The sequence below is a fragment of the Camarhynchus parvulus genome, chromosome 10, assembly GCF_901933205.1.
Source record: "Camarhynchus parvulus chromosome 10, STF_HiC, whole genome shotgun sequence".
NCBI classification, from domain to species: Eukaryota; Metazoa; Chordata; class Aves; order Passeriformes; family Thraupidae; genus Camarhynchus; species Camarhynchus parvulus.
In genome coordinates this window covers 5,142,206-5,155,117 of record NC_044580.1, presented here as the reverse complement: position 1 = coordinate 5,155,117, position 12,912 = coordinate 5,142,206, and the positions used below count along the sequence as shown (strand labels likewise).

Here is a 12,912-nt window from a genome sequence, read left to right as displayed (position 1 = left end):
TCTTTTTTGTTTTAACACTTCTGCTGAACAATCTACTTATCACCACACAAAACTCTTAAATATACACTGTCACACATATGAGAAGGAGTTTTCTAAATGTCATGCAAAGTCCAAGCCCCCTTCCTATTCATTTCCTGGATAAGCAAAACCCTTGGAATTCTTTCAGTCCCTTACCAGCACGTGCCAGCAACGTTCGAGCAGCTAAATCAAATTTGTGCCTCCGTGTGACAGCTGACCGACTTCGAGAGGGAGGGCCACTCGCTGCAGCTGCATTATCCACATGATCCAGATTATCAGGGCTACAGGAATTTGGAATTTACAGGTCAATTAAACCAAGTTTTAAACAACCACATACAGTAACTAAGTCATATTTATTAGCATTTTTTCCTTTCTTTAATGGAAGAAAAAAAAAGGAACTCAAGAATCTTCAGTTTCAAGGAGCACGTTTATACTGTTTTGACTGCAAGAGTTACTTCAAACAGATCAGATGCAGCGAAGTTAACACCTACTTGATCTTCCAGAAGGCCTACGCACAGCAGAAATTTTGAGAGAGCACTCATTCTATACTAGGTTAATTAGTAGCTTGAATAGTTAATTAATCAGCTTGAATTAGTTTTTTCTCCTCTTTTAAAGAAATAAAATCATCTCTGTTGTTGCTGGCTGCGTCAATTCGCCTTTGGCCTAACACGTGAATTTGGCAAAACATTAATGGAATTTTGCTTTAATACTTGGTCTTTTAGCTAAAATACAACTATACTATCAGCCCCCCTTTTTTTTTTCATTATTTTCTTTTTTTGCTGTGAAAAAAACATGTTCAGTTACATTCTTCCCCAGTTCTGCACGCAAACAGTACAGGAAAATAAATGCACCATGTACACCTAATTTAATTGCATCTTTGCTTCTGCTCAAGCTGTAACAAAATTCAAAAGCTGCATTACAAAGTAACTCTCCATCAGCACCAATGAATTTGTGAGATTTCCAGTTTCAGGAAACAGATTACAAACAATTACAAGAAAATACTTCTACCTCTCACTAAAGCCTTCCTCCAATTCAGGGGCATCAGCAGAAGGGATATCACCTGGAGACTGCAAATAGCAATGATCCCCAGATTTCCCACTGCTGCCAGAGACAACTGCTCCGTGCCGTGACTCTGCCGTCCCCTCTGACTGAGGCTCTTCATCATCTTCGTTTCCAGGGTGCTCGATCATCCACATGGCCAGCACTGTGATGTTCTGTGCATCTGCCTCTCCTCTGGCACCTGAAAGCAGGAAAGCCACACTTTGGAACTGTATTTTACCACTGATGCTTACAAAAAAAGCAATCTGTTTTTCTACAGAAATGGTTATAAAACTTAAAAATTAAGTATTCTACTGGAAAACAAGTGTTTCATGTGTATCCAGTCTTTCAGTTAAACTGATATTATAGCTATAGATTACCTGTAGCTTCCATAGCTTTTGCAATCTGCCTGAGGGAGAACCCCATTTCTAGCAAGGGAACAGCAATGGCAGGAGGAGGAGGAGATGTTGAAAGTCGGCTGCTTGGATCAGACAAAGCTTAAAAGAGAGAAAATGATAACTGTAAAGCACATAAATCTTTCTCTAGTGTTACTTTATTACACCTTACTTTGATATATCAGCTTGAACTAAGGAAATAATTACTCCCAACTTTTCTCTCAATTACTTTCCACAAAATAAGATACTTTCTGTAACAAAACCAGATAGAGCTCATTCTTCTTTGTAACATAGATTATGTTCACTGACACGGTTTGATCAAGTAGGATACTGATGACATGGAAAAAACTATTTAAGCAATATCTACTGTTTTCATTTTGAACTGTATCAAATTATCTATCTGATCCATATTTAGGTAGCCTAGATAAAGTTATCCTTGTTCAAATCAGAGATTCCCAAGTGGTGAGATCATTATACATTCCTCTTAAGGTACAGAAAAAGACCTCAGCTGAACTCAAAACGTATCTGAAAAACCTCTTAGTGGATGATGGCTGTGATTCTGTGCAGAGTCATTCAAGGAACTCTGAAGAGGTCAGTTACTGCCCCAAACCCACAGTTTCTTTCTGACCTGCCATAAAAGTGATGTCTAATCAGTGAAGATAAAAATGCACTAACAAACAAACACTTGTAAAGACACTACCGCAACTAGAAGCAAGTCATCTCATCATTAAATCAAAAGGGGAAAAAAAAAAAGAGACATGAAACTGAGGGGATCAGCTGCTATGCAACACATGAACCACTAAACACCCCAATTAATAGCACAGATATAAGGGCAAGAATAAAAGTACTGGTGAATGTACCATAAAATACATCAATTCTTGTTTTCTGTGTGGTATGTGATCTAACAAAAGCTAGAAAATTACTGCACTTACCAGGAGCACACAACCAAGTAAACAAGCCCAAATCAGATGAACATTTTGAAGCAGTTACCAATTATACTTCATTATTGTTTCTGAATCCAATCCACAGCTTTTAAAAACTCATTTTGTTTGCTTGATAAAGCCTACAGCTATAATCTGTAACCTTTTTCCTAAGAAAGTGACTAAAAGGTTTTCAACAATGCTTAGCATGTTCGTTTGCCTTAAGAAGAATCTCTGTTGGGTTTGCATCTCTTAAAACATGCCCCCTGAGCTCCTGTGACTTTCCTAACTTGTTCCCATTTCTACTCCCCTGACAAGTTTACCTGTGCGATTGGCAGGCCTTGCAGACTGGGAATCTGGAGAGGTCAAACTTTGTCTCCTTCCAACTTCATCTGAAGGAGATGTTGGTAAAGAAGATATTGGAGGAGTCTGAGCACGTCGTGCTGGAAGTACAGTTGTAGTAGGATAACTGGAGAACATTTGCCTTGAAAAAAAGAACAATATACATTTATGTTGAACAGAACCATGCTGGAAAAGGTCTGACACAAGAAGTACATCCAATTGGAGTGCACTTGGCAAATCCTACTTGATGCAATTGAGTTTAGTAAGGGTAAGACACAACACATACTTTGAGGCAACAGCTCATTCCTACCAACTTTATCTCTACAGTTACGTTCTAAGCATGACATAAAAAAAATCCCCCAGAGAGCAGGAGGTCTCCTAGGAGATAAAATATAAATAAACACTTTTCCCATTTCCATGGTTTGTTCAGAACTCAGGCTGACTAATAAATTAAGGCTGACTTACTAAGGTAAGTATTTGATGTTCACTGTCATAGTATGAAGACATTGTTCTGGCTTTTATCAAAAGATGTCTGCAAAACTTCTGTGAGTTAATAAACTTAGAAACGTATTCTATGCAAGGTAAAGCAGATTTCCTTCAACAGTGCAAACTGCCTCTGCAAATTCAGTAGCTTATCTTCCATTTCAGTATGTCAGGGTAAGCTGAAAGAACATCTTAGCTTTACAGGATGTTACCTACCAAGATCTATTCTGGTCTGAGAATCAAACGTTCACTAAAAATTAATTTCAGAGATTTGTAATTTAAACTATACCAAATAAATATGAGAACTGAAGAACTTAAGGAGAACATTTTCTCCTTCTTAAAGAATTCAGATATTACATTTATAAACAGTGTATAGCAAAAGCTTAACAGCTTTCTAACAAAAAACGCATGCCCTGCAAGGCAAAGTAACATTTAAACAGTGTATCTCTGCAGGGGCAGTTCTTGGCAGCAGTTTTAAGGGCTTAGGTAGCTGAAGACATACATTCTACCTAAACCACACAACTGGTTCCCTACATGTACAGAATCATACATGCTAAAAGGATTTTTTACCTCAGCAGGCTGAGAGGCATAACACCAGGCGATTCTGATGCTGGAACAGTTTCTGTATCAGTTACTGGCGTAGTAGCAGTGGTGGTATCCTCCAGAGAGCTGCTCATGAAAGACGTTGTGCTAGAAGCAGAAGGGCTGGTTGTAACTGGTGTTTGGGCTTGCTGAGACTGATCACCTTCTTCTACTTGTTGCTCCACTTCTGCAACAGAAAAATAAGGATGTTACAGCAACATTAATTGTGCAGATCAAGACAGTAGCCACGGCTAAACTCTCAAAAGTAACTATTGTTATTTAGAATTCATCCCAGAAAAAGAAAGGGGTGTGCAGATTCTGCCACTAACTCATGGACTTGAGTAAAGAAATCAGTCCAGGAGCTCTTGCTGTTCTCACAGCGATACAAGGTACATAGCAATCAAAACATTTACTTATGCAAAAGTTTACGATATTCAGATTTATGGCTGTAACAGCCTGGATTGCTCTCAAAACAGACAAAAGGGGAAGAGGTCTTAGATAAAAGTACAGCTGATTAACTATAAACCTATTTTTAACTCAGCTGTGCAATAGCATTTTTAAGGGGTTTTTATTGTTGGTTTAGAAGAAGTGCAAATCCTTCTGACAAGTATACAGAGCATTGATAATTTTTAGAAATATTAAAGACATTAAAAACTTACTTCTGACTGATATGCATTCACTTTTTATTAAGATAAGAAATTAGGAAAAAGGCAAAAAAATCAGTTTTATATCTATAAAACAGTAAACAGAGTTCTGTAAAATTTCTCTGTCCAATTAAGACTCCCCCAAAGTACAACCATTACAAATCGACAAGACTATGTTAACTGTATTATCATTTTAATCTCATTTTGAAAATGTACCTTGTTTAAGTCTGCCACCAAACTGGTCCTCCAGCAGCCCATGAACCACTAATTTGTAGATCATGGCCTGTGCCCGCTCCAGGTCAGCCAGCCCCAGCGCTCTCTTGATGGGCGAGCGCATGACGGCGCGTTTCACCATGTGCCGCATCAGGAACTGCAGCGCCGCGCGCAGCTCCACGTCCTCGTGCACCACCGGCGACCCCGCACAGTCAGAGTTGTGGCCGTTCTCTGCCAGCACTTTGGGGATTAACAGCAGCTCAGCATACTTACTACAACTAAGAAGAACACTAAGTGACTTCATAGCACCAAGATAAAGGTAAGACAGCTGCACAGCTCGGATTTCTGACTGCACTATATCATGACTTCGTGGGGTGTGCTCATGATTCTTTTTTCTTCCTTCAGCAGGTTGGTGTTGGGATTCCATACCTAGTGTTGATGGTTCTAGAGAAAAGGAAACAATTTCATTTTCCGACTTAGAGGTTGTAGCACCATGTCCTTTGTTATCATCAGCACTCTGGCCTAATCGTGTATCTGATCCAATGTCACCCTCCATTTTCTGGTCCATTTCCCCTTTATCTTCAGATTCATGTCTGTGTTTTTTCTCATGTCTCTTGGTGCTTTGCTTTCCCGTATCTTCATGAATGCCAGTCAGATAGGTAAGGTCCAGTAACACAGTAGCTGTCAGCCCACGAAATCTTGCAACATCAAAAGGCAGTGGTTCACAGGGCTCCAGATTATACAACGGAGTATCACTAGGCGACCAAAAAGTTGGGAAGCTTTAATAAAGATCAGAATGACACAGGAAAAAGCAAGTGAGGGAGAGACAGAAGGAAAGTTCAGGAAGTAATGTAGGCAAATAAGATGCAAAATATACTTAATAAAACAAGCCAATTCTAAAAATTAAATGCAAACAGGGGAAAATGAGGTTATGATCAGAAAACAGGGAGACATGGTTGAAAAGCAAATGCAACAAAGCATACACAGGTTTTCAACAACAAGCATTTAAACCCAGAAGCCCCACAGAAGCTATCCACTCTCTGCTAACACGGGCTCTGGATATATTCCTTATCAGAAATATGCAACAGACTTTTATTAAGAAAAACTATCTGAAGGTAAATATTATCCTCATACCTGAATCTTAACAGGTAAAAAAGCTTATAAAGAAAACTTAAACATTAAGGAAAAGCTTTGATTGACCTCAGCTATTCATCACCACGAGCACACTACTGAGAGCTCAGGACAATTGTGTCTCTGGTGTGTCAGGACAGACCACCCAGTGAGGACAGTGACCCTTGAAAAACACAGGTCACAAAACCTAACAGACACATTTCTCTACCTGTCCATCTATATTCAGGGATATTTTCTGGTACTATTTAGTACTGTTACACTTGACTAATTTTCACTTGAAGCAGGACAAAAATTCACCACCCTGTATTTTCATACACCTTGTATTTTCCATACATCCAGCAGATAAATGACTTTTAAATCTTCCTTTTATTATCCCAAAAAGTTTTCCAATCTTACTATGTAAACTTCTACCTAAAAATGGAAGTAAGCTTTAGCCTGGTTTTAATTAAAAAGGTGAAAAATGAACCTAATTAAATGCTTTATCAAAAGCTTGCTTATGATCAAGTGCTATTCCACATTACTCAAATAGAACTTTGAATTACTTTAAGGGCTACACCGTCACATGGGCGTACTTGAAAGAATTTATACCTGCAACTAAATCAACTGCACTTTGGTATATTTAGTCAAAGGGACCACAGCCTTTGCAAACACAAAACAGACATAATGTTGCAACAGCTGGAAAAGCGAAGTGACCTCGGCTATTTCAGAATGTAATTGTAACTGGCAGGGAAAAGAAAAATAAAGAGTCACTGCTCAATTTCTCCAAAAGACTTCTTCAGCTATAGGCAGAAGGAGTTCGAGAAACTAAGTTAATCAAATCTTTTCCACACAAAAACACAGGCAATTCTTGTGAAAGCACCAAGAAGCTCAGAGAAGCTTCATTTCAGCTTCCTTCCAGGTGCTTTCCCTTTGAAGGCTTGTCTGTAAGACAGGTGGGAAAAGGAGCATCTCCTTCCAGCCTTGAACACTCGAAGGCAGGTGGGAGAATGAATAAACACTACCTCAAGGCAGCATTAATTTCAATACCACTGAAGTCTACACTTGAAGTAATTGATCAGCATGACTCTAACATAAAGGATAGGTTTCTTCTGAGGATTTCCAACCACAAACCACTACCACTACACAGCGAAAAGTGTAGGAAATGGGCATACCTGATTGTAATCTCTGCTTCATCCCACTGGACCTTGGCAGAGGTACTGCCCTCCTTCACCACTCCCAGCAGGGTGGCATGACGGCCCGTTTGCTTGTGGACACATCGACCTCCAACTCTGAGCCCAGCATCCACTCCTCCAATCACTGCTAGGACAGGCCACACCTCCACACAGAGCATCTTCAGCTGCAGCTCTGACAGCTCTGCCAGGCCATGGCGGCTGTGCTTGCTTTTCTCCTCCTCTTTGTTTTCTTTCTCCTCTCTCATCTCGTTCTCTTCTCGGCTTTGAACAGAGCGACTTTTCTTCAGTTTTTGACCTGCTTCCTTAAGACATGTTTTGATTTTATTCAGTCTTTCCATCATTTTTTTATTGATGCAGTGTGTCCAGCGGTCTGTGCGATGCAGGATTCGAATGAGCTGGATTGTGGCTTCTGCCAGCACTGCAGCAACAGGACTGCAGATGGGATCACCAGGCAGCAAATCTCTTGGTGTCCCACGCATCTGCATATCACAGATCTTCACCTGTTTAAAGAGAACAGCTTACAAATTATCTTCTCAACATACCTCAATAAGCTCTTCTTATAAATACTGGAGTGGCCTGCTGAATAGAAATAATTACCTGTCTTTTTTCTCCCTCAGAATCCCTAGGAAATCCACCTTAACAGTGAGCAAAACCTCCATCCTTCAAGGATGCTGAAACTACGTATTCCATGGTTTCTCATACAAGACTATCTAGAAATCCTAATACTACACTCTCCTTGGTTTCTGGGGAATAGATTATTTTGTGTAGAACATGAAGCCTTTAAATCTATTCTAAATACTAAAATACATTTTAAATTTACAATAGATTACAATAATTGAAACACCGTGTATTAGCAACACTATTTTGGTCAGTAATGCAAAGCAGCACCATAGAGGCTGCTCTGATGAACACTGACTCTATACCAGTCTAAACCAGTAAACCTCCACAGATGGACATTTCAGTTACCTTCTCTCCTGGGTTACTGCTATAGAACATAACACAAGGGTATAACTCAGCTGCATCCACATCTTCAAAAGCTAGTTTTGGCTCCTAGGGAAGAAGCAAAAGAAAAACCCCTCAATCTCAGAACACCCTAACAAGCAAAATTATGAAACATGAGAAAGTTATGTTTGTATTATAAATCTTCTAAGTACTGAAACTGCCAAATGTTTTAACTCTCATGCTTATCCATGCCATACTACCTTTGCAAGAAAACCCACCAAAAAACTAATGATGTTAAATACCTCTCCATTTTTACCAAAGGAAATAGTTCTTGCTTCCATATCTAACACACATGTAATGAAATCTCCTTGGGTAAAGCTTGACAGAGTCAAAGTCTGCTCTCCATTGTGATAGAGGTTGCCACTGTAGGCTCTGTAGAGCCACATATCTGAGGTAGTGCGATGGTTGAAGTCATGCACAGGCCAGCGAGACACTCCCACACAAGTGCCTTCATTGCCTCTGTTCTCCTTCACGATGTAGAACTAACAGGCAAAACAAACACACGGGGAAAAACATCAGGAATATACACTTTAACACAACAAAGCAATGCAAATCTTCCTTACACATATGTATGTCTACTTTTAACTGCTTTTCACAGAATCTTTTAATGAGAAAAACAGTAAGTTCATATGCTAAAACCATTTTAAAAATCCCTCCAAATGATGTATTTAACACTGTTCTCGTCCACCAGGCTGATGTGTCTTTTTTGCAGGAAAACAACATGCTTTGTGAAATGTTTTTCTACAAAAAAAATCCTAAATCTACATAATTCAGTAGGTAAGTTTTGCAAAACTGCACATGCAAGCTGACTGTGGACCTTAGGGGCAACCACCATTACCTCTAATAACACATAACACATGTTCACAGTCTCCAATCTGCATGCAGAAATACTCAAATCCCACCACTCAAAAGCAGACACAAACTCTTCCCTTGGCAGTAAAAAATCACAGAATGACTTAGGTTGGTGAACATCCTTACGATTATTGAGTCCAACCATAAATGTAACACTGCCATTTACTCAAGAATCTTGTCATAAGTGAAAAACACAGGCAGTTGCTGTTAATAAAACATAGCACATTTCCAAAACAATGAGAGAGAAGGTAAGAAATACACATTTATGCAGCCTACCTTCCACTGGTAACACCCAGAAGTAACTCCAGTGGAAGCTAAGCCATATCCTTTGCCTCCACTTCCATGAGTTAGAATCTGCCCGTTCTCCACTATGCAGCACTGAGCTTTCTCAGGATCAAAGGACACTTCCTGGATGGGAAGATTCTCATCTTCATCCTCAGACTCTCCTTGCTTCTACAAGAAATAGAACAAAATATCTGTGGTAAATGTAATTCAGCTGCATTCAGTCACAAGACAAAGTACAAGCACTGTTACCTGGAGCTTTATTTCTTGCTCTTTCTCCTTTATTTGAATTGCGTGTTTGGCCTGGGCTATCGGACTCTCCCACATGCAGTCAGACAGAAGTGAGAACAACTGTTCAACAACCTGGGGCATTGGGATACAATTCAGATCAATTTAACGCCAACATGAGGACAACAGCAACACTACATTGTTTTACTTTGCTTTGTAGGCATAAACATCAAAACATTTAGTGTTCTTAGATTAACAAGTAACTACACTGAGCCTTGTTTGACTTGGATTTTGAAACCTATGAAACACTTAGCAGTTAAACAGATTTTTGAGGAAATGTGAAAGTTTATAACAAAATAAAAAGACCTGAGCCATCTGATCATCTTCAACGCCAGATTCACATGCAGGTAATACAGCTTCTAGTACATGAAGTGCAAGCAGTCTAGTCCTCAAATTGCCAACCAAGGGAACTCCTGAAGATGGAACAAAGTGTCAATAATCTTAAAATTACTTCAGCTTCAGGCCTGCCCCTCGTTCCATGCCCCCAGTGCCCAGAGTATAACCCCTGTACACCTATACTGCAGTTGGTCTGAATTGTTCACTAGGAACTCCCTATGTAATACATGTTCTAACAGGGCTTAGTTTTTGGAACTGCACTACAGAAATGCAAAGTAACCATGGAGCACATTTTGACATGATCATACCTGAGCAACACTTCTGGGAAGCAATGTTAAGAAGGACTTCTGTCCACTTTGGAGATGCCATCTTGGACTGAATTGCTTTTGAAGACACAACTCTACGCAGGAAAACAAGAAAGTCTCCCAGGTGCAATTCTGCTGCATGTTGCTTTCGGAGGGCAGCTAGGAAGTTAAAGCAAAAGTTTTCATTTACAGCCTTAATATTACAACTTGACTAGCAGTCCTGGTTACCAGGAGCAACCTGTTCTGCAGGTAAAAGCACACTGATCAGTTATTACATGGTGGCTGGCTGTTAACCTTAGCTGGCTGGGACCCACCAAGCTGCGCTCTCAACTCCTGCTCCTCAGCAAGACACGGAGAGAAAAGAACATTAAACTTTTGTGGGCCAACGTAAGGGAGGGAGACCTCTGTGGGGAGATCTCATATTCTAACTCCTGATTAATTACCTTACTAATTCATTGGACATTGCATTACTTTAAAGTGAAGACAGTTAAAAGCACAAACAAAAACATATATATACATATATACACTTAAAACCAAGCTACATTTAAAATTTCTTCAAAAGCAATTTCTACCAAAATTCAAAATGCTCATTAAGGGATTGTAAGCTATGTGAAGATACCAGTATTTCAGAAAATACTGAAATCTTTTGTTGTGGATTTTCCCATATGACACAGTAGTGTCACCTTCTTGCCATCCACTCAGACTGCAAAACTGCATAATACAAAGCAAAAACAAGAATTTCCTGAATAAAGCTATAGCTATTAATTTAGATAATTAAATTCCTGTTACCACATTTATGAAAAACACTACAACCACCAACTAATTTTTTAAGGAAAACTATATTCTCTTCCTAATTCCACGCACAATGAAGTAATTCTTACTCTCAGCCTGCTCCTATCCTTGCAGTTTTGTGCATCAATTCTGTGTAAATCTGAACTGAGCACAAAATCATTTGTTGACTTTAATCTAATTTACAGAATTAAAAATGACCCAACAAAAACCAATACACAATAGAGTGGATGAGCACCTCAGCATTCAGCGCTTTCTTCTATTATGTTTCCTGGTATTTTAGAATTGTTACAGAATTTATGTAAGACAATTACCTCTGAAGTCTCTCTTCTCATTATCCCCATTTGAATCTGCCTTTTTGGATTCCACTTCACCTTCCTCGCCTTCCCCTTCTCCAAAGGAAGCCATCAGCATCACACCAGCTTGTGATAGCAAGTTCTTCAGCTGGCTGCATAATAAATCCAGCAAGGACTGTACCACCTTTGGGCTCAGTTTATCTGCATAGGTTCTGTACACACACAAAAAGAAAATTAAGAGTACTTGAGAGCTGATCTAAGGAATAGTAATTGCAGAAGGTTACTTTTTCCCATCCTCCATTACAGGCTTAAATTCTTTTATTATTTTAACCCAGTTTTAATACAAATTAAAACAGTCCTAACCTTTGGAGTCAAAAGATAAGTTTTCAGTACTTTCTAGGGTAAAGAGGAACAACTCTTAATTAAACATAATCCCACTGCAATTTCTATATAGAGGGTGCTGTTTGGGTTTAGGGGATTTTTCTGGTGTAGGATTATTGGGCTTTTTTACATAACAGATTTGGCAGGTAGATACAACGTGTTGTACAAAAACTGAAAGGAAGATACATGTACTGAACATCAAACAATACTCTCACTTCAACTAGACAACACCTTCTCCACTTGTGTTTTCTTTACTGAGTAAGAATAAATATTTAAGTATTGCTAGGCCTTTGCATGCTGTCCCATGGTCCAGCACCATTCCTCAGAAAATTCTTTCATATTCTGGAAAGAAGCACTATGTCCTGCTCCGAGAAACTCTCACATTATCAGTACTGCTTTTACACAGCAACAGAAAGTCTTACCACATCAACTGAACACACCTCCACACAAAGCTGAAGTAGCAAAGTGGGGGTTACTAGAATACAGTGTTTACAGACCACAAAGCTGTGACTATTCAAGTTCAAACACTCTCAAGTGAAATATATTTGTTAGCCTTACATGGATCTTTCCTATGAATAATGTGAATACTCTTCCCCCCTGCCCCCTTCACTTTTATATTTCTGAGCAACATTTACTGTTCTAATGAAAGCTCACACATTTTAGGATGTGTGATAAGCTCAGTGATGAAGTTTCCCAAAAGCAAGGGACACTCACCCTGTGGTGATAGCCAAGATCTGCAGCAGTCTCGTGCTGGCTACTTTCAAAGCTGTGCTGAGCTGAGAAATCCCAGTTTTGGGCAGTAGCTGCAGGGGCTGTCCTAACATGGTGTCTGTGCCACACAGCTGGGACAGCACATTTAACAGCCCCGTGGAAATGGCCAAGGAGACATCAACAGGCTGATAGTGCACGCTGAGAGCAAAGACTGTCACCAACAGAAGACGCTGTTGTGCTTCTAAGATTAAAATAAAGTTGTTTTTAATTAATAAGATGTTCAGCCTAAGAATACTAAGACAGAAGATCAGCAAATTATTTTTAAAATATAATTTAATTAATTAAATTTTCAAAGAAAAAGTGAATTTTGTCAGACGCTTTGAAGTAGTCCTTCTGATGAACCACTGCACTCTTCTTTAGCTCAATGTAACTTTGTGTCCAAATTGTCCAAGAAAGAGTAGCACACAGATCTAGTTTGTGATTTAATGTTCTGAGGCTAAAACTCAAACCAGAATCTTCTCTCTAAGATAAGAATAACTGGGTGAAATACTTCATTTTGTACTTTTTTCACACTGTTTCTCAAAGTGAAACACCAAAACGACCCAGGTAATAATAGCCACTGGGTTCAACCAACCAACCCAGATTTCTCTTTCAGGAAAAGAAGTCAGATAGGTAATTCAGTGAATTCTGGTCACTAATATCAAAGTCTGCCTTGGAAAACATACAAGGTGT

At 39.3% G+C, this 12,912-nt stretch overlaps 1 protein-coding gene across 7 annotated transcripts in view; it reads right to left on the bottom strand.

Moving 5' to 3' along the window:
* HERC1 (HECT and RLD domain containing E3 ubiquitin protein ligase family member 1) overlaps positions 1-12,912 on the bottom strand; it is a 100,546-nt gene that overhangs the window by 26,542 nt on the left and 61,092 nt on the right. For 6 of the 7 annotated variants that reach the window (XM_030955337.1, XM_030955338.1, XM_030955336.1 and 3 more), the window contains exons 29-43: positions 12,184-12,421; positions 11,107-11,300; positions 10,007-10,162; positions 9,669-9,775; positions 9,327-9,437; positions 9,069-9,245; positions 8,183-8,422; positions 7,905-7,988; positions 6,918-7,438; positions 4,639-5,414; positions 3,767-3,965; positions 2,695-2,855; positions 1,437-1,553; positions 1,027-1,258; positions 175-299 (exon numbers count right to left, since the gene is read on the bottom strand). In XM_030955337.1, the coding sequence (XP_030811197.1) occupies positions 175-299; positions 1,027-1,258; positions 1,437-1,553; positions 2,695-2,855; positions 3,767-3,965; positions 4,639-5,414; positions 6,918-7,438; positions 7,905-7,988; positions 8,183-8,422; positions 9,069-9,245; positions 9,327-9,437; positions 9,669-9,775; positions 10,007-10,162; positions 11,107-11,300; positions 12,184-12,421 (3,438 nt within the window). The remainder of the gene's footprint in view (positions 1-174; positions 300-1,026; positions 1,259-1,436; positions 1,554-2,694; positions 2,856-3,766; positions 3,966-4,638; positions 5,415-6,917; positions 7,439-7,904; positions 7,989-8,182; positions 8,423-9,068; positions 9,246-9,326; positions 9,438-9,668; positions 9,776-10,006; positions 10,163-11,106; positions 11,301-12,183; positions 12,422-12,912) is intronic. The other variant, XM_030955342.1, reaches the window with a different exon arrangement.